Source organism: Pogona vitticeps, chromosome 6, assembly GCF_051106095.1.
Source record: "Pogona vitticeps strain Pit_001003342236 chromosome 6, PviZW2.1, whole genome shotgun sequence".
Classification (NCBI taxonomy): Eukaryota; Metazoa; Chordata; class Lepidosauria; order Squamata; family Agamidae; genus Pogona; species Pogona vitticeps.
In genome coordinates, this window is record NC_135788.1 from 83,372,898 (window position 1) to 83,398,511 (window position 25,614).

General features: G+C 41.0%; 2 protein-coding genes across 3 annotated transcripts; both read left to right on the forward strand.

Annotated features, from left to right (window-relative positions):
* Nucleotides 1-411: 411 nt before the first annotated feature.
* On the forward strand, nucleotides 412-4,052 carry LOC110090460 (interleukin-8-like). 2 transcript variants are annotated; one of them, XM_020814080.3, is made up of 4 exons: nucleotides 412-1,270; nucleotides 2,161-2,296; nucleotides 2,455-2,538; nucleotides 3,120-4,052. In XM_020814080.3, exons 1-4 carry the CDS (start codon nucleotides 1,027-1,029, stop codon nucleotides 3,136-3,138), a joined length of 483 nt encoding a protein of 160 aa, XP_020669739.3. In that variant the 5' UTR covers nucleotides 412-1,026; the 3' UTR covers nucleotides 3,139-4,052. The 2 variants fall into 2 exon arrangements, with proteins under 2 accessions (XP_020669739.3, XP_078233838.1); XM_078377712.1 differs by lacking the exon at nucleotides 3,120-4,052 and having other exon boundaries at nucleotides 2,455-2,542.
* Nucleotides 4,053-21,177: 17,125 nt separating this feature from the next.
* On the forward strand, nucleotides 21,178-23,838 carry LOC110090469 (interleukin-8). The gene is made up of 4 exons (XM_020814086.3): nucleotides 21,178-21,402; nucleotides 22,314-22,449; nucleotides 22,948-23,031; nucleotides 23,588-23,838. The coding sequence occupies exons 1-4, from the start codon at nucleotides 21,339-21,341 to the stop codon at nucleotides 23,604-23,606; spliced, it is 303 nt and encodes a 100-aa protein (XP_020669745.3). The 5' UTR covers nucleotides 21,178-21,338; the 3' UTR covers nucleotides 23,607-23,838.
* Nucleotides 23,839-25,614: the final 1,776 nt, after the last annotated feature.

The window sequence follows — 25,614 nt, forward strand, 5'->3', positions numbered from 1 at the left end:
TCAAACATAGAAACAGACTATCCAATTGGTTGTGGAAGCATAAAGTGTGATTGTGGCCCTTCCGCTCCCCTTAAAAATTTTAGTGAGCTACAGGTGAGAAAAGTGAGTGACTTCTTCAGGTGAGAAAAAACCCGCCCCTTTAAAAATGCCCCATAAAACCCTGTAAAATCAATGAGAAGATGTCAGATATGTTGGAGAAATTCTGGCTCAAAAGGATCATTGGAATATATATGGATCTTCTGTCCAAAGGTCAAATTATTCTGACACAAAGTAATAGAATGAATGATCAAATTAACATGCCAAAATTAATCCCCAATAAAACCTTGATATTGTTCTCATTATTCACTGAGATTCAGTGAGAATTGAACTCCTCCAAAGAATTTGGTGGCAATCTGTGTAAGGGCTATGAGAACTGGAATTGCTAGAGTTCGAAAAAAATGTTCAAGGACTCTCTTTTTGAGATATTTGGATAGGGTAAAGAGTTGTAATATGGATGCAGAAATTGACTACTCACATTAGATTGTTTAGAGGTGAAATAAATGAAGATAATTCCATTAAGTGTTGATTTCCTTTGTTGGATTCTGGTCTGGCTTTAAACGGGAGAATGACATTCTGGAAAGTCGGCTGGAACACTGGTGTACTATCTTTTAAACATAACAGAATGCATGCGTTATAGGAATATTTGATGTTACTCATAGAGGTAAATTAATTGTTGTTTATGGGGCTGTATGGGTAATTAGACTGTAAGTCTTAAATCATAATCTCTTTTATTGTGTATTTTTTCCAATGATTGTAAAAAAAATGGTTTGAATAAAAGTGTTGTGGAATCATAAATTGGGTTGGGGGCTCTTCCTCTGCCCTGAGAGATTTCCATGGTCTGCTTTAGATAAAGGGAGATATAGCCCCTATTAAAAATTCAAAAATGATTATCAATTTATTATAAGCAATTAATAAATTAGGAAGTGTTGAACAGCACCCTAAGAAACCACAGTGTAATCACAGAGGACATTGCCACAAGATTTCCCGATGACTCATTCTGTGATAACATCTTGCTCGCTCTGGGAATTTCCTCTGACATGCTACGTTAGGGCAAGATGGTATTTAAGCACGAGAACCTCTGGAGCTCAGTCAAGCACAACCCTTCTCTGGAGAACAAGCATCTTGCTTCTCAGGACCACAGCCAAGAAAAACATTGCTCGCCTCACTATGAACACCAAGATGGTCGTCACCCTCCTCGCTCTTTTTCTGGTCTCCGCCACTCTGACAGAAGGTAGGCAAATGCTTCACTCCAAACTTGGTCTCGTCTTTGCCTCTGAGGGATACCTTTCTGTTGAAACTGATATGCGGTCTCTGCATGATTGTGCTCAAAAGCTGGAGCCACCAATGCAAATGCCACACTGAAATTATGATAATAATTGCATATTGTTCAGAAAAAAAATGTCCCTGCTGTTCTTTTGGCTCATGTTCTGAATGCTGTAAATGCTGTTTTGATTGCTGTAGAACTTCAAAATTCTGCTGACCCCTTGTGGAAAATATATAGAAAGGATTTCAATCCTTTTCTTGTATTTATGTGTCCTTCTCGGTTTGTGCTCAGCATATTAGATACACACAAATATGTCTTTACAGAAGCTTTAAACTAATTCTTAGATAATACATCTATCTACAGTTGTTAGAAATGACAACTAAATGGAACCTCCAGGTTCCATAGCAGGCTACCCCTGAGCACTGAGTGCTACAAACAGTTGAGAGGGAAGGGACATCATCATTCTTCACCAGCTATTCTTCAAAACAGAATGTATGACAGGTGGACTTTATCCTCATTCAGAAAAATGACACATTCAGATCCAGATGTAGATTGTTTGAGTTATTTCCTCCCCCCTTCCCCAGATCTGTTGAATAGCATCACAGTACGCTAAAATTAATCTCATTCCTACAGCGGTTTATGATGGAAAATAATAACTACCGCTAATTTTGTAGCAGGGGTTCTAATTTTACAGCATTTTTACAGCCCTTTCTGAATGACTCTGAATTGGGCCTGAAGGCCAGTTTAAAGAGGCTTTTGGAAAATTGTTTCTAATGAGATTTTAAACATTAATATGCATTCGATTGTTGGAGTATTATTCTATTTAAGCCAATTTCTATTCTTCTGTTCCTTTATAGCCACCCCCCTGGCTCGGTTCGGAAGTGAGCTTCGGTGCCAATGTATAAGCACTCACGCCACTTTCATCCCGCCTTCTAAAATCCAGGATGTTACACTGACCCAAAGTGGGCCCCACTGCAGCAATGTTGAAGTTATGTAAGTACCCTTTTTGTTCCCTCTCTGAGCATTCTTCAGCTGGAAAACCCTGAAAAGGGTTCCCAAATTTGACCGAACAGTCAAATTGATGATTATTATTAGGAAATAGCAACTGTCTGCAAGTGATGTCTAACTCTTCTGATTTATTTTAATTGCAGCGCTACTCTTAAGGACGGCCGACAGATATGCTTGGACCCCACCAAGAACTGGGTGAAGGTGATCATCAAGGCCATACTCAAGAAGTAAGTTGTCATACTCAACTCTTCCCAACTTCAGAGTGTGATCTTATATATATACTACCTGTATCTATGCAGATGTAAGCTCTACTGAGTTTCATGGGACCTACTTCCAGCTAGATCTGCTCAGGGCTGAAGCTTCCATTTTCCTTTAAGTAAACCTTGAGCCTGAGAACTGAATTGTGTCCCATCACCTCACTGAGTCCCCTGCCCATGCTTTACCCGAATCTATCACCAGTACTCCAACAGGCCAAAGAGTCATAAACAAAAGTGGAGATTTTAATAACCTTTCCTAATTGCTATGAACATTGTTTACAGAGATATCATGTGCCTAAAGAGCCCTATAAGGTACATTTGGCAAAAGAACTGGTTTTGATCTCTCTGAAATTGACTAGATGACTTTGAAACCTGAACACAGAGTTAGGAGACCACATAAGTGAACAGAAGTCAATCTCTCACCTTGCCCCAGAAACTGAATCAGACCTTTAATGCTACCAAGTTTTTGTAAAATTGTGTAGCTTATTCCATTCTGAGTAATTCTTGTCAACGTTTTGTCGCTAATCTCTTCCTGCTTTAATTTATTCCAGTGCTGAAGACAACATCTAATCTCAATAAGAAGGAACGCTTCAAGAATCTCTTTATTGAAAGAAACTGAGCCATTTTCATCAAGACAGAACACTTTTATAACCCAATGTATAACTGCATTGCTAGAAAGATTTTCTAAGGATATGTCACATATGTGTTGAAAAATCTATATGAGGAAAGTGTGAAGAAAGATGTGATGGAAAATGAAGGAAATCAGGAAATTGCAACAAACGCCTGAAACGAAGGTGCAGCCGTGACAGCCAAGTGAATTGGCAACAGATCTGCTCCCTTGGGGCATGCAAGGGCAAACTAGTACAGTTGCATCCAGAGGGCTATGAATCAGAGCCAGCTTCAATGCTACCTGTTGTGAGTCAGCAGTGGTTAGAATACCAGTTTCAGAAAATGCAGGTTCAAATCCCTGTTCAGCCATGAGAGTAACCTAATTAATTTTGGCTAATCACTAATCCTTAGCTTAATCTTCATTGTAGAGCTACTGTGAAGTTTGCAGGATGGGGAACAGAAAGAAAGAAGCAGGTACACTGTGCTGACGATGATAGGGAAGGGAAATAGCTTTTAAAAAATTTATATTGTTTTCAATTTGTGAGATTTCCTAAATTATTATTTTTCTCTTACCATGGTCACATGTATATTTATTATACCTGACATACTTTTCTATTTGTTAGAATTTATAAATGGTCATATTTAAGTTGGGGAAAGTATTTATTTAAATATTTTTTAAACGAATTGCTTTGGTTGTTTCAAACTTAAGTATTCTTGAAGGAGAAATGGCATTTCGAAGTATTACATTTTGTACTTGATAAAATGTATGTCCTTATTTATGTATTTATTTATTGAGAAATAATGGTGAACACTGTTAAAATATTTTTGTACACATTTTGTATGTTGATTAAATTATTATTAATATTATGCTGAAATACACGTTTGTGTGTCGTTTTGAGTACCATACTTAAAATGGTCAAGAACATTTGGTCTCATTTTCTTCACTATCCACAGAGGTCTTGTGATATTAGCATTCCAGCTTTTATAATAAATGGGGTTTCCCTGGTTCCTGTAAAACAGTAAAATTATTGGCAGTGGGAAGGTGGAATGCTTCCCATAAGATAGCTGTGGTGGCTGGGGGATTGTGGCCCTTGTTGTCAAACCAAAAAGAAAAACAAACAAAAAACCCACACCTTTTCCAAGCTATAGTCTATTCAGTGATGAAAGGTTTAAACATACGCATCCTGCATCAAACTGAAGCATCAGGTGTGACACATAAACAATATTCCTGCAGGTTCGGGAAATCTGAGAGTTGTAGTCCAAGAAATAATTTCACTAAGCCCTGGCTCGAGCTTTATATTTCTTACTCATTTCTCTCTCTACATCAAAATCATGGGCATGGCGTCCACACTCTGAAAGGCATCTTGCATTTAAATCAGGTATTCAGCTGGTCTCACAGAGAAATTCTTCCACTTTTGCTGCATCGTTAGTGGAGAGACACCGTTCTAGTTTTACTGCATCATTAGTGATGGCCTAAAACAGTGGTTCCCGACCTTGGTTTCCAACCCACCTGTTCTTGGAGTGGAACCAACTACCTTGGGAGGTGGTGAGCCTTCCAACGCTGAAGACATTCAAGAGCAAATTGGACAAACATCTGTCAGATCTTGCATTTAAATCAAGGATTCAGCTGAACCTGGTGCCTGCAAACTCAAGGAGAAATTCTTCCCCTTTTATCATTCGTGGAGAGACACGCTTCCAGTTTTACGGCATCATTAATGATTGCCTAAAAAGCTTAGAGATGGGCGCAAACATGCAGTTCATTATTCACTTTTAAATACAATAGCAGTTTTGCTTCTCAGTCAGCTTAGAATGGTTGGCAGTGGTTTGCAATCCAACAAAGTACTGGACTGCATATGATACTGTGACATATTGTGGAGGATACTTTCCTGTTGTTGTTTTTTTAAATTGGTGGTCACCCAAAATTTAGTTTCAGATTGATCACCACCATCCCTATTTCTTATTAATGTTATCCCACGGCTGACCATTATTGGGATTGGCACTACAGGCCTTGATAGCATCTTATGCCTAAATTGAGCCAGATGCAATTCTGACTTCCATAACAAACTGCCTGGTCACTCTCCTAGTTATTTGGGTGCATGATTTGGGTGACTCAAAAATAATTGTGGGGTGAATCCCACCTTGGCTTCTTTCTCATTTATATGTATGCCGGATATTACTGCTACAGGAAGTAGCCTCCTTGATCATTCCTTAAGCCAAAACAAAGCAATGGGCTAGCCAGTGGGCTAGGTTATCTTGTAGAGCAGTGGTGTGTTGGTCCCTATGTATTGTTGGATTGTAACCAAAGAATCTGGACATAGTCATAATATGCTGGTGCTTTAAAATCTGCGCATGATCTCAGAACAGTTTTCCACCCAACTCAATGTGCTTTTTTGACCCTTTAAAGCTCAAGTTACCTGAGGGGGTGTCTCCTCCCATACTTAATGTACCCAGACCATGAGGTCACCAATGGAACTCCTATGTAAGATGGCTTCAGTAGATGAGGTGAGGCAGGTGGCTACAAGAGAGGGGGCCTTCGCACAGAGGGTAACCTCTTTATGGAATGCCCTCCCAGGAGATTCTTACTTGGTGTCTACATTATGGTTCTTTTTGATGCCAGATGAATACCTTTTTACTCTCCTAAACATTCTAAGGAGAGTTTTAGTAGATTTTGGACTACAGCTACCAGTCCACTACCCACAGCTATCTCCTGCTGATTTTAATTTTGCTTCATTTGCTGAAATGGAAGTTGAAGGCCAGTAAGATTTGAGAAACATCTGGGGACCCAAGTTTGAAATCACTATTGCCAAAAAGACTGCTCTGGAGATAAACATGTATTTTTGTGGTGACCCAAAGCTTAATTTGCAATTTCCATTCCTTATTTGCAGTGGTTGTGTTGGGTCATCACCTTGTCAAGGAGTGTTTAACACAAGCAACAGTCTTGATGTGAGGAATGCCATGTGGTTTCCAAAGGAGACAGCCTCTTAATCACAGAGATAAAGCCTGATGTTTTCATGAGCTTCTTTTTGAGGGTGCTGACGTGTTTTCGAACTTCCATGATGGGCTTGAACACACACACAGGAAAGAGAAGGCACTACAGGGCAGAGGACTCCAGGGGGTTCCCTGCTGAGACTTGCCTCTCTCCTGCTTTTTGCTGTGGGTCAGAAGAAGTTGCTGTTTGTTTGACTGCCTCTCCTCACATTCAGCAGTTGCCAGTTGGCACCTTTTCCTCCATAACAAAAGGAGCTGTTTAGGCATGCTTATTAAGGCACAATGCTTTTTTTTTTTTTTTTTTTGGAACAGTGTAGCTGACCCTGAGCTACCCAACTAACAGTGAATGAAAACAATCAGAACTGCTTCAGTGTTTCAGAGGAAAAAAAATTACTTACTTGGCTTCATGCAATGCATAATTTATCTCATTTGTAAGATATGGTGGTTACTTCTTCAGAAATCTTCTTCAGAAATATTTGGACAGAAAAACATCTACTTCTGCTTCACTGACTATGCAAAAGCCTTTGACTGTGTGGACCACAGCAAACTTTGGCAAGTTCTTAAAGAAATGGGAGTGCCTGACCACCTTATCTATCTCCTGAGAAATCTATATGTGGGACAGGAAGCAACAGTTAGAAGTGGATATGGAACAACTGAGTGGTTCAAAATTGGGAAAGGAGTACGACAAGGCTGTATATTTTCTCCCTGCTCATTTAACTTATATGCAGAATACATCATGTGAAAGGCTGGACTGCAGGATTCCCAAGCCATAATTAAGATTGCCGAAAGAAATATCAACAACCTCCGATATGCAGATGATACCACTCTGATGGTAGAAAGTGAGGAGGACTTAAAGAACCTCTTAATGAGGGTGAAAGAGGAGAGCACAAAAATGGTCTGAAGCTCAACATAAAAAAAAACTAAGATCATGGCCACTGGTCCCATCACCTCCTGGCAAATAGATGGAGAAGATATGGAGGCAGTGACAGACTTTACTTTCTTGGGATCCATGATCACTGCAGATGGAGACAGCAGCCACAAAATTAAAAGATGACTGCTTCTTGGGAGGAAAGTGATGACAAACCTTGGCAGCATCTTAAAAAGCAGAGACATCACCTTACCGACAAAAGTCCGCATAGTCAAAGCTATGGTTTTTCCAGTAGTGATGTATGAAAGTGAGAGCTGGACCATAAAGAAGGCTGATCGCTGAAGAATTGATGCTTTTGAATTGTGGTGCTGGAGGAGGCTCTTGAGAGTCCCCTGGACTGCAAAGAGAACAAACCTATCCATTTTGAAGGAAATCAACCCTGAGTGCTCACTGGAAGGACAGATCCTGAAGCTGAGGCTCCAATACTTTGGCCACCTTATGAGAAGAGAAGACTCCTTGGAAAAGACCCTGATGTTAGGAAAGTGTGAAGGAAAGAGGTGAGGGGGATGCCAGAGGATGAGATGGTTGGACAGTGTCACCTAAGCTACCAATGTAAATTTGACCAAACTCCGGGAGGCAGTAGAAAACAGGAGGGCCTGGTGTGCTCTGGTCCATGGGGTCACAAAGAGACCAGCATGACTCAATGACTAAACAAAGTAGATAAGTCCAGGATAAAAATCAGCATGTTGCTCTTTCTCCAGTGAGCTTAAGATGGCCTATATGAAAGAAGAAATCTACAGTGAGAAAATAACTCTTTGAACTGCTCCCAGAATCCTCAGAGATCATGGCACTGCCCCTTGCTGGCTGGGGGATTCAGAGCTGCAGACCAAGAAATAACTTCTTCAAAGTCTGCCAATGCCATAAGAGAAGGTTATGGTGGGGAAAGTGAGACTGGTCTAAGATCACAAGGAAAGTTCACAGCTAACTGAAGACTGAGTGCCTTACCCGGTCACCTGAAGGCCAGCACACCAAACTTTATTGCTAAGTGGTCAGCTTAATAATATAATAATTGGAGATGGGCACTAACCAGTTCATCCCAGTTTGTCCTAGTTCATAAAGGCAGCAGCACAGGTGCTGCTAACGCCTTCCCTGCCTCCTCTGGCTCAAACAGTCATCAGGCCCAGCTTGCTTGTTTTTCCCCCACCTCTATTAATCTCCCAGTCATGAGCAACAGCACAGATTTCTCTGCTCCACACTTTGGTCTAAGTGAGAGATCAGTCAAGAGGATGGGGCTGAGAAGCCTGAGCTGTTGCCTGGCCTGAAAAATCTGCCAAAGAGGTGGGAAAAAGCAAGCAAACTGGGCCTGATGAGTAGCTGTTTGAATCAGAGGAGGTGGGGTAGGGGAGCAGTAGCACCTGTGCTGCCCCCTTTACAAATTGGGACAGTTTGTGCCCATCTCTAATAATAATCATGCACCATCAAGGCAGTTCTTACTTATGTCAACCCTTTCCAGGGTTTTCTAGGTACAAAGTACTCAGAAGTGATTTACCATTCCCTTCTTCTGGGGCATCCCAGGACTATGCAGCTTGGCCAAAGCCACACAAGCTGGTTTTTGGCACGTTGGGGAATCAAACTCTCAACCTTTAGCTCTGCAGCCAGAGACCTAACTCATTGAGCTACTCAGCCAGCTCAAAGGGTTACCAATTAGCAATAATAACTATTAAATGCAACCTTTGGATTTCATGTACCAGCCAGCAAGGCAGGGACAGCTCTTGTCTGTTTAGACTGTATCAAATCAATGTCTGACAGATTGACAGTCTTAGTCAATATAGCCCACTAGGTGAGGTTTGGCCCAAGACAGTTTTCAATATATGATCCAGATCAAGGTGGAGTTCCTTTCTACCCAGAGATGTAAAATGCTAATTTTCCAGCTACATATACCAAAATACCCTGGGAGGTGTGGTCCAAACAGATGCTTATTTCCAAGTCTGTTGCTACCTGCAGAAGCTCATGGGTTCCTAGCCTAAAGCAAAGTCTCTTAGCTACCAATTGATTAAGAAGAGTCCTGAGACTTTAAGAGTGTAATATAATAAAAACGTTTATTGAAATCATATGACCCACAGAAATATGCAAAGCCAATCAATGCAAAAAAAAAAAACCAAAGGGAAAGAGAGAAAGAAGAAAAGACAACACATACATACAACATTCAGGCATCTGCAAGTAATGCAGCTCTTCTATATATTGCAACCAGGAAAAAATTAGCAACTTGAGCCATTATCTAAGAATTCTGGAAAGATCCTTTTTAGATAAAGAAAGGTGGCAAACAATCTTCTCCCACCTGTGTTACTATATTTCTCAGCCAGATGAGCTAAGATCACACAGTGGTCCAGTGTAGGTTCCATTAGTATGAAAGCCAATCTGTTCCAGCCCTAGTATTTTTTGTTGTTGTTGTTTCCATCCAGGTTGTCAAGGTGCCTTGCGTAGAGCTTGCCTACGATGGCAACAAACTGACAGGGTAGTAATTCCCTGATAAATGTGGATCTCCTTTTAAATGATTGCTTTGGCCTATATAGTAAGGACACCCTCTTGGTTTTATCTATTAAGCTACAGGCAAAGATCATCAATGAAAATGCTCTTTTAGAAGTTCAGGGGGAAGCCTGGTTGGGCCTTGTACCTTCCCAACATTTAGACTGCCAATTAGGGCTTTTATTTCCTTTGGGTTCATTGGAAGCTAGGCTGGTAAATTAATTCTTACAAAATCTGTAAGGGCATGCTCGGAGGCTAGTGGGCCACAAAAATATATTGGAAAGGTGCTCCTTCTATACCTGTGCCGATACCAGACAGTGTAAGGGACCTGACATATTAGCCAAGATGCAGGTGACCAAGGTCAGGAACTGTTTGCTATTATTAGATACAGCAGCGTTAGGCATTAAGTCCCACCTCTCCTTTTGTAGCTTACTTTTCTTGCGAGCTGTTACAAATTTATACTGCTTTTCTTGCTCGTAGTATTTATTTCAGAGCATATTCATTTGATTTGATTGGTAAGCTATAGACCGCAAAACAGTTTCCTCTTTTGAAGAGGAATCCTGTGATAAAGTAACTATAGTTCTAGAAAGTGAAGTAAAAGCTGCTCTAAAAGCACTTGGAACAAACAAATTCTTACGACCTCTGTCTGAGGAAGTGGACTTGTCCATAGAAGCTCACATTAAAATATAGCAGTTAGTCTTTAAGGTGCTACAACATATTTGTCTTCTTTATTTTTTTTAATTCCCTTTAGTTTTGGCCTGAAAGTCTCCTTCCTGGTAACTTTCCAAGGTTGATAATCACACTTTACCCCTTTTCCATGGAAGCTGGAATCACTGTGGGGAGCTGCTCGCTCCCTGACCACTTCTCTGGAACTGCCTTCAAGAAGTAATTTGGTTGAAGTTTTGTAAAAAAAAAAAAAAAACTCCATTTCTGGAAAAGGTCTTACTTTCTCTTTATTATTCATGCAAGTAAACTCTGGACTCCTAAATTTAATAACATCCATTGGTACCTGCATATTTATACAAGTGCCGGGTTTTAAATCAGCTGTACCAACACTGAGGGAAACCTGCCCTCAGGAAGCATGAAGAAAAGAGTGGGACGGAGTTCCTCCAGAAGAAGGTGGGCAAAATGTATCCCATAGGACAGTGGTCCCCAACCTTGGGCCTCCAGATGTTCTTGGACTACAACTCCCAGAAGCCTTCACCCCACCTCTGCTGGCCAGGATTTCTGGGAGTTGAACTCCAAGAACATCTGGAGGCCCAAGGTTGGGGACCAATGCCATAGGACACATGCCAGGGTGGGTGGGTTGGTGGGTGGGTGGGTGGGTGGGTGGGTTGGTTGGTTGGTTGGTTGGTTGGTTGGTTGGTTGGTTGGTTGGTTGGTTGGTTGGTTGGTTCAACCCTAGAAACCTTCAAGGTCAAACATTTAAAAATAGCACCTCCCCCAAATGGCCTATTTTGACAAAAAAAATGCCTCTGGTGGCATTCTTCTGCTGTCAGCCTTGACGCTTCCCCTAAGAACCCGCCCACTCCCTGAAACTAAGAAAACAAATGTAAATCACCCAGGCAAGCTTCTTTTAAAGCCATTTTTGGCCATTTTCAGTGGTCTTCAGTCCAATCCCCAAACTCTCAGACCTCTTGCACCCCTGTTGTAGGATGTTAGAGAGAACCCCTTTTCCACTTTGCCTTGTTTGTGCTGCAGAAATATTTATTCCATAAATAAAAATTCTATTTCTATTCTACAGGCTACATCTCCATCAAGGTCGAGATGTAGCCAGTAGACATGTATGGAGACACACGTCCCAAGCAAAGAGACAAAATGTCAGTTTGCAAGGATGTATGCGTGCATGTCTGCGTGTGAGACAGAGTGGGAGACAGAATGTGTGTCACTCAGCTTCAGTCACCTGGAGGCACAGAACAACAGTATTACAACACTATCTCAACCATCTTTGTACGCTGTGGATTTCCTGTAATTCTGTATGGTGCAAGAGAAGAAAAATATCTTCTTTGACCAAAGTCCAACACTCTGGGGTGATATTTTAAGGCAATAAATTTAGCTTCTGATTTATGTTGTTGAAAGAGATGTTTTGCAAAGCAAGTCTAAAAGACAAAAGGATTTCTGCATAACAACCACTCTGCTTTCTAAACAAGATTCATAAAACCCAGGAAGCAACTATTCAATATAAGTGCTTCAGTGGAATGAACCAAATTGCCAGATGACTGCATCCAGGATGAGAGTGTAAGAATAAATTGATTAGTTTTATCTTGTATTTCTGTGAATGGAAAAACATTCAGAGTGAACCAGATGTCCCCCTTCTTGGATGCAAACCTTAAGGGGTCTGAGTGTGTCAGTGAAGCTCAGAGCAATGCCATCAGGAGGTCAGATTCCATTACAAGCCTGGATTTCTAGCAGGATCACCCAAGGTAGAATGGTCACAGCTGAGACAACAGGCTAAGATGCATCCACCTGCTTCAAGGCAGCTACAAAGCAGCAGTGGTAGCTATCTGTGACACCAGCAGAGAAGATAACAGCAGCCACACTCAAATTAACTTTTGTTAGTACTGCATAGAAAGTGACAATGGTGAACTCCTGCTGAACTTTCTTACCATGAAAACCTAAGATAAGACAGTCCAAAATGAAATGAGATAGTGCTGGAAGACGACTCCCAAGTTGGAAAGCACTCAATCATCTACTGAGGACAAGTACAAACAGCTCCATTGCTAATAATGCAACTAAATTAAAGCTGAAAGTATGTCTAGTGGCTGACGTACACTGAAGTGAAAATTAATTCTGATGCTGCACAACACATACAATTAAAACATGGAGCATGAAAAGTATGACTTAAGGTAAATTGGAAACCGTAAAGCAAGAAATGGAATGTATAAATGTTACATTGCTTGAGGTCAGTAAACTCAAGTGAACGGGAATGAGACATTTTCAGTCAGGCAATTAACTACAAAATATTGTACTTTGGAAATGAGAAATCTAGAAGAAATGGAGAGGCTCTAATACTGAGGCAAGATGTAGCACAGGCTGTTTGGAGCTGTAATGCACAGTCTGACTGAATAATATCAGACTCCAGGAAAAACCTATCTACATAACCATGATTCAAGTCTATGCTCCCAACTGCCAGTGCTGAAGAAGAGGAAATTGAAAGGTTTTAATGCCAGAATCCAAGAAGAAATTGATCACACTCCAAAACAAAGCTTGCTTATAATCATAGGTGATTGGAACATAAAAGTAGAAAACAAAGCACAACCAAATGTTGGAAAATTTGGTCTAGTGGACAGAAATGAAGCAGGAAGCAAAATTCATAGCATTCTGTGAAGTTAACAATCTGTTTATTGTAAATACATGCTTCAAGTAACTGTACAAACAACTGTACACATGGAGATTGCTACATGATCAATATAGAAATCAAATATGTACTTGGAAGCAGGAGATGGAGAAACTCTATTCTCTCTACCAGAACAAGACCAGGAGCGGATTGTGGTACTGATCGTGAATTATTAATATCAAACATTAGAGCAAAGCTGAAAAATAACACTAAAAGAATTTTAGTGCCAATATGAAATTTAAACACAATTCCTGATGAATTTAAAGTCTATATAAGAAACTGATTTTCATTACTAAACTCAATTGACTGGGAACAAAAAGAACTGTAGAGCGAAACCAGAGATATTATCAGGAAAGAAATCAAAGAAACAATTCCTGTAGTAAAAAGAAAGAAAGAAAGAAGACAAGCCTAGATGGATCAGGGAACAAACATTTAAAATTCTAAAGGATAGGCAAGAAGCAAAAGTAAAAAGTGACAGAAATAGAATCAGAACTCTGAATGCAGTTTGTCAGTGAATGTCACATAGAGACAAAGAGAAATATTTCAATAACCAGTGCAAAGAAATAGTGAGGAACAACAAAACAAGAAAACCAAGAGATCCATTCCAGAAGATTCAAGAAATCAAAGGGAAATTTAAGCCCAGATTACAAATGTTGAATGACCAACAGGGAACCACACTATCTGTTCAGGAGAAAATAATGAGACGATGGGAAAAGTATATGGAAGACCTATACAGAAGAAAAGGATGGCAGACTCTTTTGAAGAGGAATCCTGTGATAAAGTAACTATAGTTCTAGAAAGTGAAGTAAAAGCTGCTCTAAAAGCACTTGGAAGAAACAAATCGCCAAGGGTGGATGGAATACCAATAAAACTGTTTCAAGCAACAGAGACTGAATTTGTCAAAATCCTACTAAGAATATGCCAACAAATATGGAAAATAAAACACTGGCCCACAGACTAGCAACACTCAATATACCCTCTAAGCCCTAAGAAAGAAAATGCCAAGGGTACAGTAACTATAGGACCATTGCTTGAATTTCCAATGCAAGCAAAGTGATGCTCAAGTTGTTGCAAGAAAATGTTCCTTGGAACTTCATTGTTTTGCTGCACAAATTGTATTTTGGATAAGAAGCTACCATCAGAACAGAATATGGAGAGACAAAATTGTTTCCTATAGAAAAAGGGGTCAGACAAAGGGTGCATTTTATCCCCTTATCTGTACACAGAACATATCGTACAGAAAGCCAGACTAGATTCAGATGAAGGAGGAGTGAAAATTGGTGGAAGAAATATCAATAATTTAAGATACATAGGCGACACCATCTTACTGGCAAAAAGTAGCAAAGACATGAAATGATTTTTAGTGAAAGTGAAAGAAGGAAGTGTCAAAGCAGGGCTGCAGTAAGACAGTGCAGGACTGCTGGGATAACTGCTAAATAGCTCAGTAGTTTAGAACAGAGCCACAGGTTGGAAGTTCGATTCTCCAGTGTGCCCTCTTGGCAGGGCCGGGACTCAGGGGTCCCTTTCAGGTCTGCAGTTCTAAGATGATGGTGATGATGATGATTAAGAAAACAAAAATCATGACTGCAGAAGAACTACACATCTTTATAGTAAAAGATTTTGTTTAGCTGGATTCAGTCATCAATCCAAATGGAGTCTGCAGCCAAGAAATCAGACAAAGACAAGACTCAGAAGGGCTGCAAGGAAGGAATTTTAGAAGATCATCAGGTATATAAGGATGTGTCACCGGAAACCATGATCATCCACATTCCTGTATTTCTGATCACCATGTATGGGTGCAAAAGCTGGATGGTAAAGAAAGTTGACAGGGGAAAAAATTATTCATTTGAAATGTGGTGCTGGAGGAGAGCTTTGCAGACACCCCAAACTGCCAGAAAGGCAAACAAGTGAGTCCTAGATCAAATCAAGCGTTAACTATATCTTTGAGCACATTGTGAGAAGGCAGGATTCTGTGGAAAAGACAAGAATGCTGGGAAAGGTGGAAGGCCACAAGAAAAGAGGAAGACCATATAGAAGATAGGACTCGCCAAGGGAAGCCGCAGGCTTGAGTTTACAAGAGCTGAGCAGGGCAGCAGAGGACAGGACCTTCTGGAGGTGGCTCCTTCATAGGGTCACCATAAGTCAGAGATGACTTGACGGCACATAAAACAACGACAACATAAAATAAGAACATATTTCATTATCTTCTGAAGCTATCATACACAAAAGGCCCTCCTGTTCTAAGTCAGGTAGAGGTTGAATCTCTAGCTGGCATGCTCGTGCAGCACAAAATGGCCCTCGGCTACCTTCTTAGCTGTGACGCTGGTCTATGCTTCTGGTTGAACACCACCTGTTGCCAATACAGTGGACCCTTGACTTACAGATGGCTTGACTTACAGACTTTTTGAGTTACAGACTTCTCTGGCCGCAAAATTTAGGTTTGACTTGCAGCCTGAGATTTGACTTACAGACCAGAAAAAAACCAAAATGGAACAAAAATGGCCTGTTACGGGATTAATCGGTTTCAATGCACTGTAGGTCAATGGAGACTTGACCTACAGACTTTTTGACTTGAGAACCGCCTTCCAATACGGATTAAGTTCTCAAGTCAAGACCCCACTGTATATTAATCGGGGTGGGATTTTTTGAAACTGATATTGCCAAGTTACATCAAATAGCCTCAGATATACGCAAAACGTATAGTCCTCCTGGGTGGTCCCTGTGGGGATGGTTGACTGATTGGTTCCCTGGATGGGGATGCGGATGATTACTATTTGCTGGGTTGGTCATCTTCCTGGCTTTGTGCGTTCTAATCTGTTGCTGTATCGAGGCCACCCCTGCCATTATGCAATGTATTTGCCCTCACCAAATGCGCTCCTCTTTTTATTAAATGAAACACCTTCGTGGACATTGATGCTACATGCTTATCTCAGTTTCTAGAGGGGGGGGCTGTAAGAAGGGAGCAAATGCCAAAGAAGAAGAACTTTGTAAAGAAGACTCAACATTCCTTAGATATAAACTTGCTCTGTGCATGGGTAACTGCTTTGCTGAGATGTGAGAAATTATAACCATTTCATATGTTCTTCAAGGACCAATCAACTGCTGCATACTTTTGTTCTTTTTAAAGAACTGTATAAAAACTTGAACCCTGTTGATCTTGGGGGGTACTCACCCTCCTGGGCACCCAAGTGTGTGCTTGTTTTATCTGAATAAATCTGTTGCCCTTTCCTCCAAAAACCTGTCTGCTTATTACTATTGCTTGAAACTTGGCTTAATGAAATTAGCTAAGAGACTGAGCTCCGGGAATAACAAAAGTACTGAATTGAGAGCTGGTGGGTGCATGCATTGCAGCCCATCAAAGTACAGTATTTGGACCAAAGCAGGAAGCAGAGCTCCAGCATTACAATTCATGAGACTTCTTTTTGCTAAAGTTCTGACAGCAGTGGCAGAATACCTAGAAAATTCCCCAAGTGTTATGTGTAATGTAGGGAGGCCTGTACCTGTTGTGCACATGAAAGTGTTCCAAGAGCATGCTTTTCTGTCTAGCGTATGGATTGCTATATTATTTGGTTAATAAAATTTTACCCCAAGTCTGAGCTCAATTACCTGGATTCCCCTCATGCCTTTTTAAGCCCTGCTCTCATATTGTGATATCACAAGGATCCACCTTGTTACATCACAAACAGCCATGCCTGTGACATCACAATAACATCTGTGCCCCTAATTTCAGGTATGGATTCTGAAATCTCAGTGAATGGAATATTGCTCTCTAGGCAATCCTAATTGAGACTGCAAGTGGAAAAAATCTGTTATGCCATGGGATTGTGATTTTTCTGTATCGAAGACTGCCATATTCTAATTCCCAAACCCTGGTATCTTTACCTGCATCAAATGTAAATTGATTGCTAATTATGAAGTGGGAAAACCATTTTCAGGAGGGCTTCCAACCACAGATTACAGGTAAACATTACATATGAAGATTTTATCTAGAAGACACACTCTCTCACCACCCAACTGGAACAGGTAGAATCAATAAAGAGTTGTATGTTAGTGGATAGACTGGTTAACTGGGACTCAGGAGGCCTAGGTTTGAATCCCTATTCAGGCATGGAAGCTCACTGGGGGTGTGGAACTGGTAGAACCACTCCCTAAATATTTCAAATACCTTGAAAGCCCTAATGGTTCCAACTTGACATCACACAACGACTCTTTGAGATGCTTGGTTTTAAAACCTGAGATTATCTAACTTTTATCAGTTCCTTTCTTCCTTTGTGTGAATCAAACTAAATTATAAAAGACATGCATTAGGTGCTGGGGTGGGAATTATTCAGCAGGGAAAGGCAAGTGGGAAAAAGTTTGGGCATCCCTCCCATGATTCCCATGATCTTCATGCCTCACCTTCACCTGCCCTGATGTTTACCTAACCCTTTTCCTTGGAAATAATGTAAGGACTTCAGTGACCCAATGAATGAATGACTTCCAAAATGTCCTGTCCTAAATTGCCTTGCTCTGTTCTTGTAAACTGTGCGTTCCTTTGCAGAGTCAGTCTATATTGTGGCAAGTCTGGGCCTGGATCCCCCTCTTCCTCATCCTCTCCAGAACAGCTCTTTCTTCCTCTTGCCAATCCAATCCAGTCCCGCCCCACCCACAGGTGCAGCTCATCAGCCTCTGCCACCTTCTTCCCACGTGGGGCTTTGTTCTCACTCCCGGTGCCCTTAGGCTGTTCTGTTGCTGGGACGTCTGTGGAGTCCATCAACGGCATGGGCCAAAACCTCATGAACAGCTCATTCTTCAACAGTTGGTTGTTGCCTTTTACTTCTCAGTTCCTCAAAATGTTAACTCTGAAATGGAATGCTTGGGTTGCATGAAGTAGTTCACAAAGAGCTGCTCTTGTATTTCACGTGTTGCAGAGAAATTCTCCAGACTTTTGCTTGAGGGGCCATTGACATTTTGGCATGAGGATGTTGTGCAAGGACTACACACGTACGACATACTTCAGCAATGAGTGAGTGTGTGCTTTCGTGCCAACTTGGAATGGATGGAGATGGGAACCCAAACTCTAAAGCCAACTCATGCACAAAGACCAGACTTTCCCTTCCATCAGTGCCAACTGCTCTGAGACTTGACTCCCTGACCTAGAAAAGCACAGCAATTCCCCAAGGCATCAGCCACTGCCCTGAATCCTTGCAACCTTATTTACAAGTTACTGGCCTCCACCAGATTAGAGAAAGTCTGCTGTGTATTTGTGCATTTGCACTAAATAGAGTAAGTTAAAGAAAAGTGTACCCCAGAACTGCATGCTATTATTGATCAAACAGCCTCATCCTGTTAAACAGAGAGGTCTTAAGGGAGCTTCTGCTCTCATTTGCTTGAAATTAAAGTAGGAACAGTCTTTCAGTTTGGAAAAAAAGCAAAGCAAAGCAAAGTGTGCTGCTTATATACCGCCCCATAGCACTTCAAGCACTCTCTGGGCAGTTTACAAGTTCATTATGCAGGCTACACATCTCCCCCCCCCCCAGCGAGCAGGGTTCTCATTTTACCGACCTCGGAAGGATAGAAGGCTGAGTCAACCTTGAGCCGCTACCTGGGATTGAACCCTAGGTCGTGAGCACAGTTTTGGCTGCAGTACAGTGGCTTAACCACTGCGCCATGAGGCTCTGAACCCTGAGAAAGCAGATTTTCTAACTTCACCCTTCTATGCAGGGCTGGCTTCTAGTAGTTTTCAGGCAAAGACAGACAGAACCAACAGCATTCAGATCTCCTTCCACATAGGAAGATCAGGGGAGTGACCAAGTGAGAACACTACAGAAGAGGTGGGTTTTCAGTTCATACCCATCTTCCCTCCATGCTTTCAACTCTCATACAAAGAAGCCAAATGCTTATTATAAAATGTGTCCAAGGAATTCTTACAGGCTATTTCCAAAGAATAGGTTCCATGATCGTTAATGCTGGAAATCGTGGAATGCAAATATACAGCATGGGGTGGCTGACATCAGGCCTAAGGGCTACATATGACTATTCTCCCAAAACATTTTATTCTCCTTTCTGCTACTTCTGTGTGGGTTGTTGGCTCCTGCCATTCCCATGCCATTTGGGAAAACTATAGCTGCCGGGGAAATGGTACCACCAAACAGACTGTTGTTACCATTGCTGACAAAATGATCCAACCAGAAATTAGTGCAAAAAGAGGGTGTAATTCCGCCTTTCCATCTGTGAGTGAAAGAGATGCTCTGTCCTGTGATTTGACAGGGTTTTCAGACGGAGCTGTTCCCCAAACAGAGACACAAACTTCTAATTGAGAAAGTTAGGGTCACCCAAGCAAGACCTGGGGCCCTGTTTGCAACCCTAAAACATGGGAGACTAGCTGCCATTTTCCTGTCTTTTTCCCAGGCTGCCCTGCAAATCTGGAAGGGAACTGAAGCACAGGAAGGCCGGTCAATCAAGGCTAATCAGGTGGTGAATGGGTGGAGAGTGTTTGTCCCAGTTTGATTGTTTGTAGTGGTGGCCAGCCTTGAGTATAGGAGCAGAAACTCAGTGAGAAAGAGAGTCATTTGATCCTCTCCCAGTCATGAGATCCTCTTCTCAGGAAGGTCAACGAGAGGGACTGAAGGGCTGATGGGGATTTGCACAACTTTGGACTGTGACTACAGCTCTCCCCATAAAGGCCAATATCAAGGGGACTCCTACCTGGTGGTCTTGCACACGGTGGTATGTCCCACTCAGGTCACCAGCCCTTGACTAACCCAGCATTGGGCCAAGGAAGCTGGGCATTGATTGGCAGGCAGCTTATCCAATGCAGGGATCTGCTCTTAATGCTGTGCCAATAATTTTGGCAGCAACCAGTCCAAGCCATGACCATTCTCAATGAATAAAATCTCAACTGAAAGCCACTGTGTGTTTATTGGGGACTGGGTGTTTTCATGGTTATTTCAGCTGGGACCGCAGTGTATCATGTCTATAGCACCCCTCCCAGAAAGTCACAAATGACATACAGGAATGTTTTGGTGAGTTTGCTGGACAAGAAATATAATGTGAAGCGTTTGCTAGTTGTCTTATAACTTGCATCTCCTTATTGTGTCACCTCTGACTGCTTCCTTAAGAACGATGAAAGAGACCAAAGATATATTTCCAGCAGCAAGATAGTGTGTGTGTTGGTGGTGGTAGTTTTAGATAAACCATGGTCAGCTTGAAGATTTCTCTGTCTTCTAATATTTTACGCTCAAACATAGCAATATGTTCAATTGGTTGTGTGAGTATAAATTGTGATGGGGGCCCTTCCTCTTCCTGATCTGCTGTCTTTTAAACTCAACAGCATGAATACATCAATGGCCTATAGGAATGGGTGATGTTATCCATAGAGGTAAATTAATTGTGGCGTATGGGTTTGTACGGGGAGTTGGGTTATAGATCTTGTATCATAATCACTTTAAAAATGCTTATGGAACCATAAATTGTGCTGATCCTAAGAGTAAGATGTTTTGGGGAGGATTAGATTAAACCATGGATACTTTGAATAATTCTCTGTCTTGTAACATTTTGCATTCAAACATAGAAACAGACTATCCAATTGGTTGTGGAAGCATAAAGTGTGATTGTGGCCCTTCCACTCCCCTTAGAAATTTCAGTGAGCTACAGGTGAGAAAAGTGAGTGACTTCTTCAGGTGAAAAAAACCATCCCCTTTAAAAATGCCCCATAAAACCTCATAAAATCAATGAGAAGATGTCAGATATGTTGGAGAAATTGTGGCTCAAAAGGATCATTGGAATATATATGGATCTTCTGTCCAAAGGTCAAATTATTCTGAATGATTAAATTAACATGACAAAATTAATCCCCAATAAAACCTTTATATTGTTCTCATTATCACTGAGATTCAGTGAGAATTGAACTCCTCCTAAGAATTTGGTGGCAATCTGTGTAGGGGCTATGAGAACTGGAATTGCTAGAGTTCAAAAAAATGTTCAAGGACTCTCTTTTTAAGATATTGGATAGGGTAAAGAGTTGTAATATGGATGCAGAAATTGACTACTCACATTAGATTGTTTAGAGGTGAAATAAATAAAGACAATTCCATTAAGTATTGATTCCTTTGTTGGAGTCTGGTCTGGCTTTAAACGGGGGTTTGTATGGGTACTTGGGTTTGTCTGGGTACTTGGATTGTCAATAAAAGCTTTTAAAAATGTTCATGGAACCATAAATTGTGCTGATGAATTAGGAATTAGGAAGTGTGAAACAGAGGAACTTGCCCTAAGATTTCTTGATTACTCAATCTGTGATCGTGTTTTCCTTTTTCTATTGAATTTCCTTTGAAAGTCTACTTTAGGCAAAGGCATTATATAAGCACGAGAAGCTCTGGAGCTCAGTCAAGCACAACCCTTCTCTGGAGAACAAGCATCTTGCTTCTCAGGACCACAGCCAAGAAAAACATTGCTCGCCTCACTATGAACACCAAGATGGTCATCACCCTCCTCGCTCTTTTTCTGGTCTCCGCCGCTCTGACAGAAGGTAGGCAAATGCTTCACTCCAAACTTGGTCTCGTCTTTGCCTCTGAGGGATACCTTTCTGTTGAAACTGATATGCGGTCTCTGCATGATTGTGCTCAAGGCTGAAGCCACCAATGCAAATGCCACACTGAAATTATGATATTAATTGCATATTGTTCAGAAAAAAAATGTCCCTGCTGTTCTTTTGGCTCATGTTCTGAATGCTGTAAATGCTGTTCTGATTGCTGTAGAACTAGAACTTCAAAATTCTGCTGACCCCTTGTGGAAAATATACAGAAAGAATTTTAATCCTTTTCATGTATTCATGCGTCCCCTCTTGGTTTCTGCTCAGCATATTAGGTACACACAAATATATCTTTACAGATGGTTTAAACTAGTTCTTATAGAATACATCTATCAACAGCTGTTAGAAATGACAACTAAATGGAACCTCCAGGTTCCATAGCAAACTATCCCTGAGCACTGAGTGCTACAAACAGTTGAGAGGGAAGGGACATCATACTTCAGCAGCTATTCTTCAAAACAGAATGTATGACAGGTGGACTTTATCCTCATTCAGAAAAATGACACATTCAGATCCAGATGTAGATTGTTTGAGTTATTTCCCCCACCCCACCTTCCCCAGATCTGTTGAATAGCATCACAGTAGGCTAAAATTAATCTCATTCCCACAGCAGTTTATAATGGATTATACCACATGGAAAAGAAAAACTACGGCTAATTTTGTAGCAGAGGTTCTAATTTTACAGCATTTTTGCAGCTGTTTCTGAATGACACTGAATTGGGCCTGAAGACCAGTTTAAAGAGGCTTTTGGAAAATTGTTTCTAATGAGATTTTAAATATTAATATGCATTCGATTGTTGGAGTATTATTCTGTTTAATCCAGTTTCTATTCCTATGTTCCTCTATAGATGTCTCTGTGCCTCCGACAGAAAGTGAGCTTCGGTGCCAGTGTATAAGCACTCATGCCACTTTCATCCCACCTTCTAAAATCCAGGATGTTACACTGATGCAAAGTGGGCCCCACTGCAGCAGTGTTGAAGTTATGTAAGTACCCTTTTTGATCCCTTTCTTCTCCTCTTTCTCTCTTTCCCCTATTGACTTAGGACACAATACATTCGGACCTTTTGCTGTATAAGGGACACTGAAATCCATGGAACACTTTGCCACTCCCAAGCATTTCTATAATGGGACCGTCCCAGGAGAATTTCCCAACTGGCAGTTAAAAAAAAGAATTAGCAAATATTTTAGACTGGCAAGATCAATAACTTAAATCCAATTATAGTCCCAGATGGAGTGAGTCAATGAGAACAGACCAGCAAGAGTAGATCAGTGAGGACTTGACAAATCAATAACAGTCCCAGGGTGCTCCCCCAGAAGAAGAGAATGCTAAACCACTTCTGAGTGTTCTCTACCTGGAAAACCCTTAAAAAGTTTACCAGAACTCATAATTGACTTAACAGCACATGATTAATATCATGAGAAAATGACAACATTCTGCAAAACTGATGTCTAACTCTTCTACTTTTTGTAAAAAAATTGCAGCGTTACTCTTAAGAATGGTCGACAAATATGCCTGGACCCCACCAGGAACTGGGTGAAGGTGATCATCAAGGCCATACTCAAGAAGTAAGTTGCCAACCTCTTCCCATTTTAAATATATGCAATCTTGTGCATATCTATTCAGATGTAAGCTCCACTGAGTTTCATGGGGCCTACTTCCAGCTAGATCTGCTCAGGGTTGAAGCTTCTGTTTTCCTTTAAGTAAACCTTGAGCCTGAGAACTGAATTATGTCCCATGACCTCAGTGAATTTTACCCCCTTTACCCAAATCCACCACCACAGCCTCAACAGATCAGACAGGCGTTAATAAAAGTGGGGGGTTTAATAATCTTGTCCTAACTGCTATCAGCACAGACATCATGTCACTCTGTAAAGTGGGTTTGGTAAGACAACTAGTTTTTTGGTCTCTCTGAAATTTGCTAGACATCTCTGAAACCTGAACACAGAGTAGGAAACCACATCAGTGAACAGAAGTCAATTTCTCACCTCGTCCCCACACTCCAGAAACTGAATCAGGCCTTTAATGCTACCAAGTTTTTGTAAAATCTTATAGCTTATTCCATTCTGAATAATAATTGACTAACTTTTTTCCCTAATCTCTTCCTGCTTTAATTTATTCCAGTGCTCAAGGCAGTGTCTAATCCCAACTAGAAGGAACATATCAAGAATCTCTTTATTGAAATAAACTGATCATCAAACCTACTTTTTTTTTAAAAAGCATTTATTGTATATCTACTTTGTTAGAAAGCCTTTTTTAAGGATCTGTCACAAATGCACTGAAAATGCCATATGAGGAAAGTGTAAAGATGTGACAGGAATTGAAGAAAATTTGGAAAGTGGAACAAATAGCTGAAATAAATATGATTGTCTGTCTGTTGTGCTTTCAGAACATCTGTGTACCAAAACCCAAGGAACAAGGTGAGAGTACTGAACTGAGAGCTGGTGGGTGCATGCCAGTATGGTATTTGGACCAAAGCAGGGAGCAGAGCTGCAGCATTACAACTCATGAGCCTTCTTGCTAAAGTTCTGACAGCAGTGGCACAGTACCTAGAAAAAAGCTCTCCAAGTGCCACACATAGTCTAGGCTAGCCCATGTGGGATGCAAGTCCTTCGGGAAATGGTGGCAATTGCTCTACCTGGTGTGCACGTGAAAGTTTGCCTGGCTTTCAAAAAGCTTGATTTTCTGTCTAGAATATAGATTACTATATTACCTGGCTAACAAAGTTTTACCCTGAGTCAGAGCTCACTTACCTGGATTCCCCTCATGCCTGTTTCTGTGATATCACAAGGATCCACCCTGTGACATCACAAACACCCATGCCTGTGATATCATAATAACATATGTGCCCCTAATCTCAGGTATGAATTCTGAAATCTCAGTGAATGGAATATTGCTCACTGAGCAACACTAGTCGAGACCCAGAGTTCCCCTTTTGTGACCAGGCCTGAGAAACGGTAGCAGTGGAGAAAATCCCCTTTTAATCCATGGAATTGTGATTGTTCTATACTGAGGACTGCCATATCCCAGTTCCCAAACCCTGGTATTTTTCTCTGCATCAGATGTAATTTGATCCATAATTATGGAGCAGGAATCAATTTTCAGGAGGGCTTCCAACCACAGGTAGATATTGCACATGAAGATTTTGTCTGAATGACACACTCTCACTCCACCCGAATGGAACAGTTACAGTCAACAGAGAGTTGTAGATTTACTCATGAATCAACTTGAACAATTGCTTCCTTATGACGAAACACCAGTTAAAGTTGGGCTATTCCTCAAATGTGTTTCCCACAGAACATCTCTTGCACAGATTAAATAGAGAAAATAGAATTTTTGAATCTTTTCATATCAACAGTAGAGGCTCTTTCAGTTTTCTTTTCAATGGCATTAGACTGTTGCTTTCAGCGTAACACACTGGCAAAAAATTTTCACACCGGCCCCTTGGCTCATCAAAGCAGAACTAATCCTCCATATCTTGGTCCTTAGGATGCTAGTGGCTGGTAATTAGGAAAGTTCAGGTCATAGTAAATGAATACCGTAACCTTGACTACTATTATTACATTATTTTTACATCTCTGAAAAGTGAGACATTCTAAGCATAGATGTAACTCAGGCTATTTTTCTTTCAGACTGCTAGAGATGAGGGATTTTGTAATACAGTATATCTTTACAAATACGTGAACAGACCAAACAGTTCAATACTTGGAAATGTTATCATTGAACTAAAAGCATCAGGACCATAAATAATGGGACAGTATAGTGTGTAGACAGCTGATCATGAAACTGTTCCCTATTACTATAGTGAAAGAAAGAAGTATCATGCTTGGCTTTAAAAGCTGAAGTTCTCTAACTTTCATCAGTGCTTTCCTTCTTTTTTCCTTTTCCTCCTTCCTTCTTTTGAATCAACCAAAATTATCAAACGCCTGCATCAGGTGCCGAAGTGGGGAATTTTCAGCCGGGAACTGCAAGTGGGAAAAAGTTAAGACATCTTCTCCCATGATCCTCATACACCATCCCCACCTGTCTTGATGTTTCCCTGAACCTTTGTTCAGGGCTTTGTTTACACATTTATTTCTGCAACCGGATAAGAAGAACATGTGGCGAAATGATTTGTACAAAGAACAGCAGAGGCCAAATCACATTGCAAG

Coding starts and splice junctions, on each gene's coding strand:
- LOC110090460 (XM_020814080.3), top strand. CDS start 1,027: ATGACTCATTCTGTGATAACATCTTGCTCGCTCTGGGAATTTCCTCTG. Junction 1,271..2,160: donor CTCCGCCACTCTGACAGAAG/GTAGGCAAATGC, acceptor GTTCCTTTATAG/CCACCCCCCTGGCTCGGTTC. Junction 2,297..2,454: donor TGCAGCAATGTTGAAGTTAT/GTAAGTACCCTT, acceptor TTTTAATTGCAG/CGCTACTCTTAAGGACGGCC.
- LOC110090469 (XM_020814086.3), top strand. CDS start 21,339: ATGAACACCAAGATGGTCATCACCCTCCTCGCTCTTTTTCTGGTCTCC. Junction 21,403..22,313: donor CTCCGCCGCTCTGACAGAAG/GTAGGCAAATGC, acceptor GTTCCTCTATAG/ATGTCTCTGTGCCTCCGACA. Junction 22,450..22,947: donor TGCAGCAGTGTTGAAGTTAT/GTAAGTACCCTT, acceptor AAAAAATTGCAG/CGTTACTCTTAAGAATGGTC.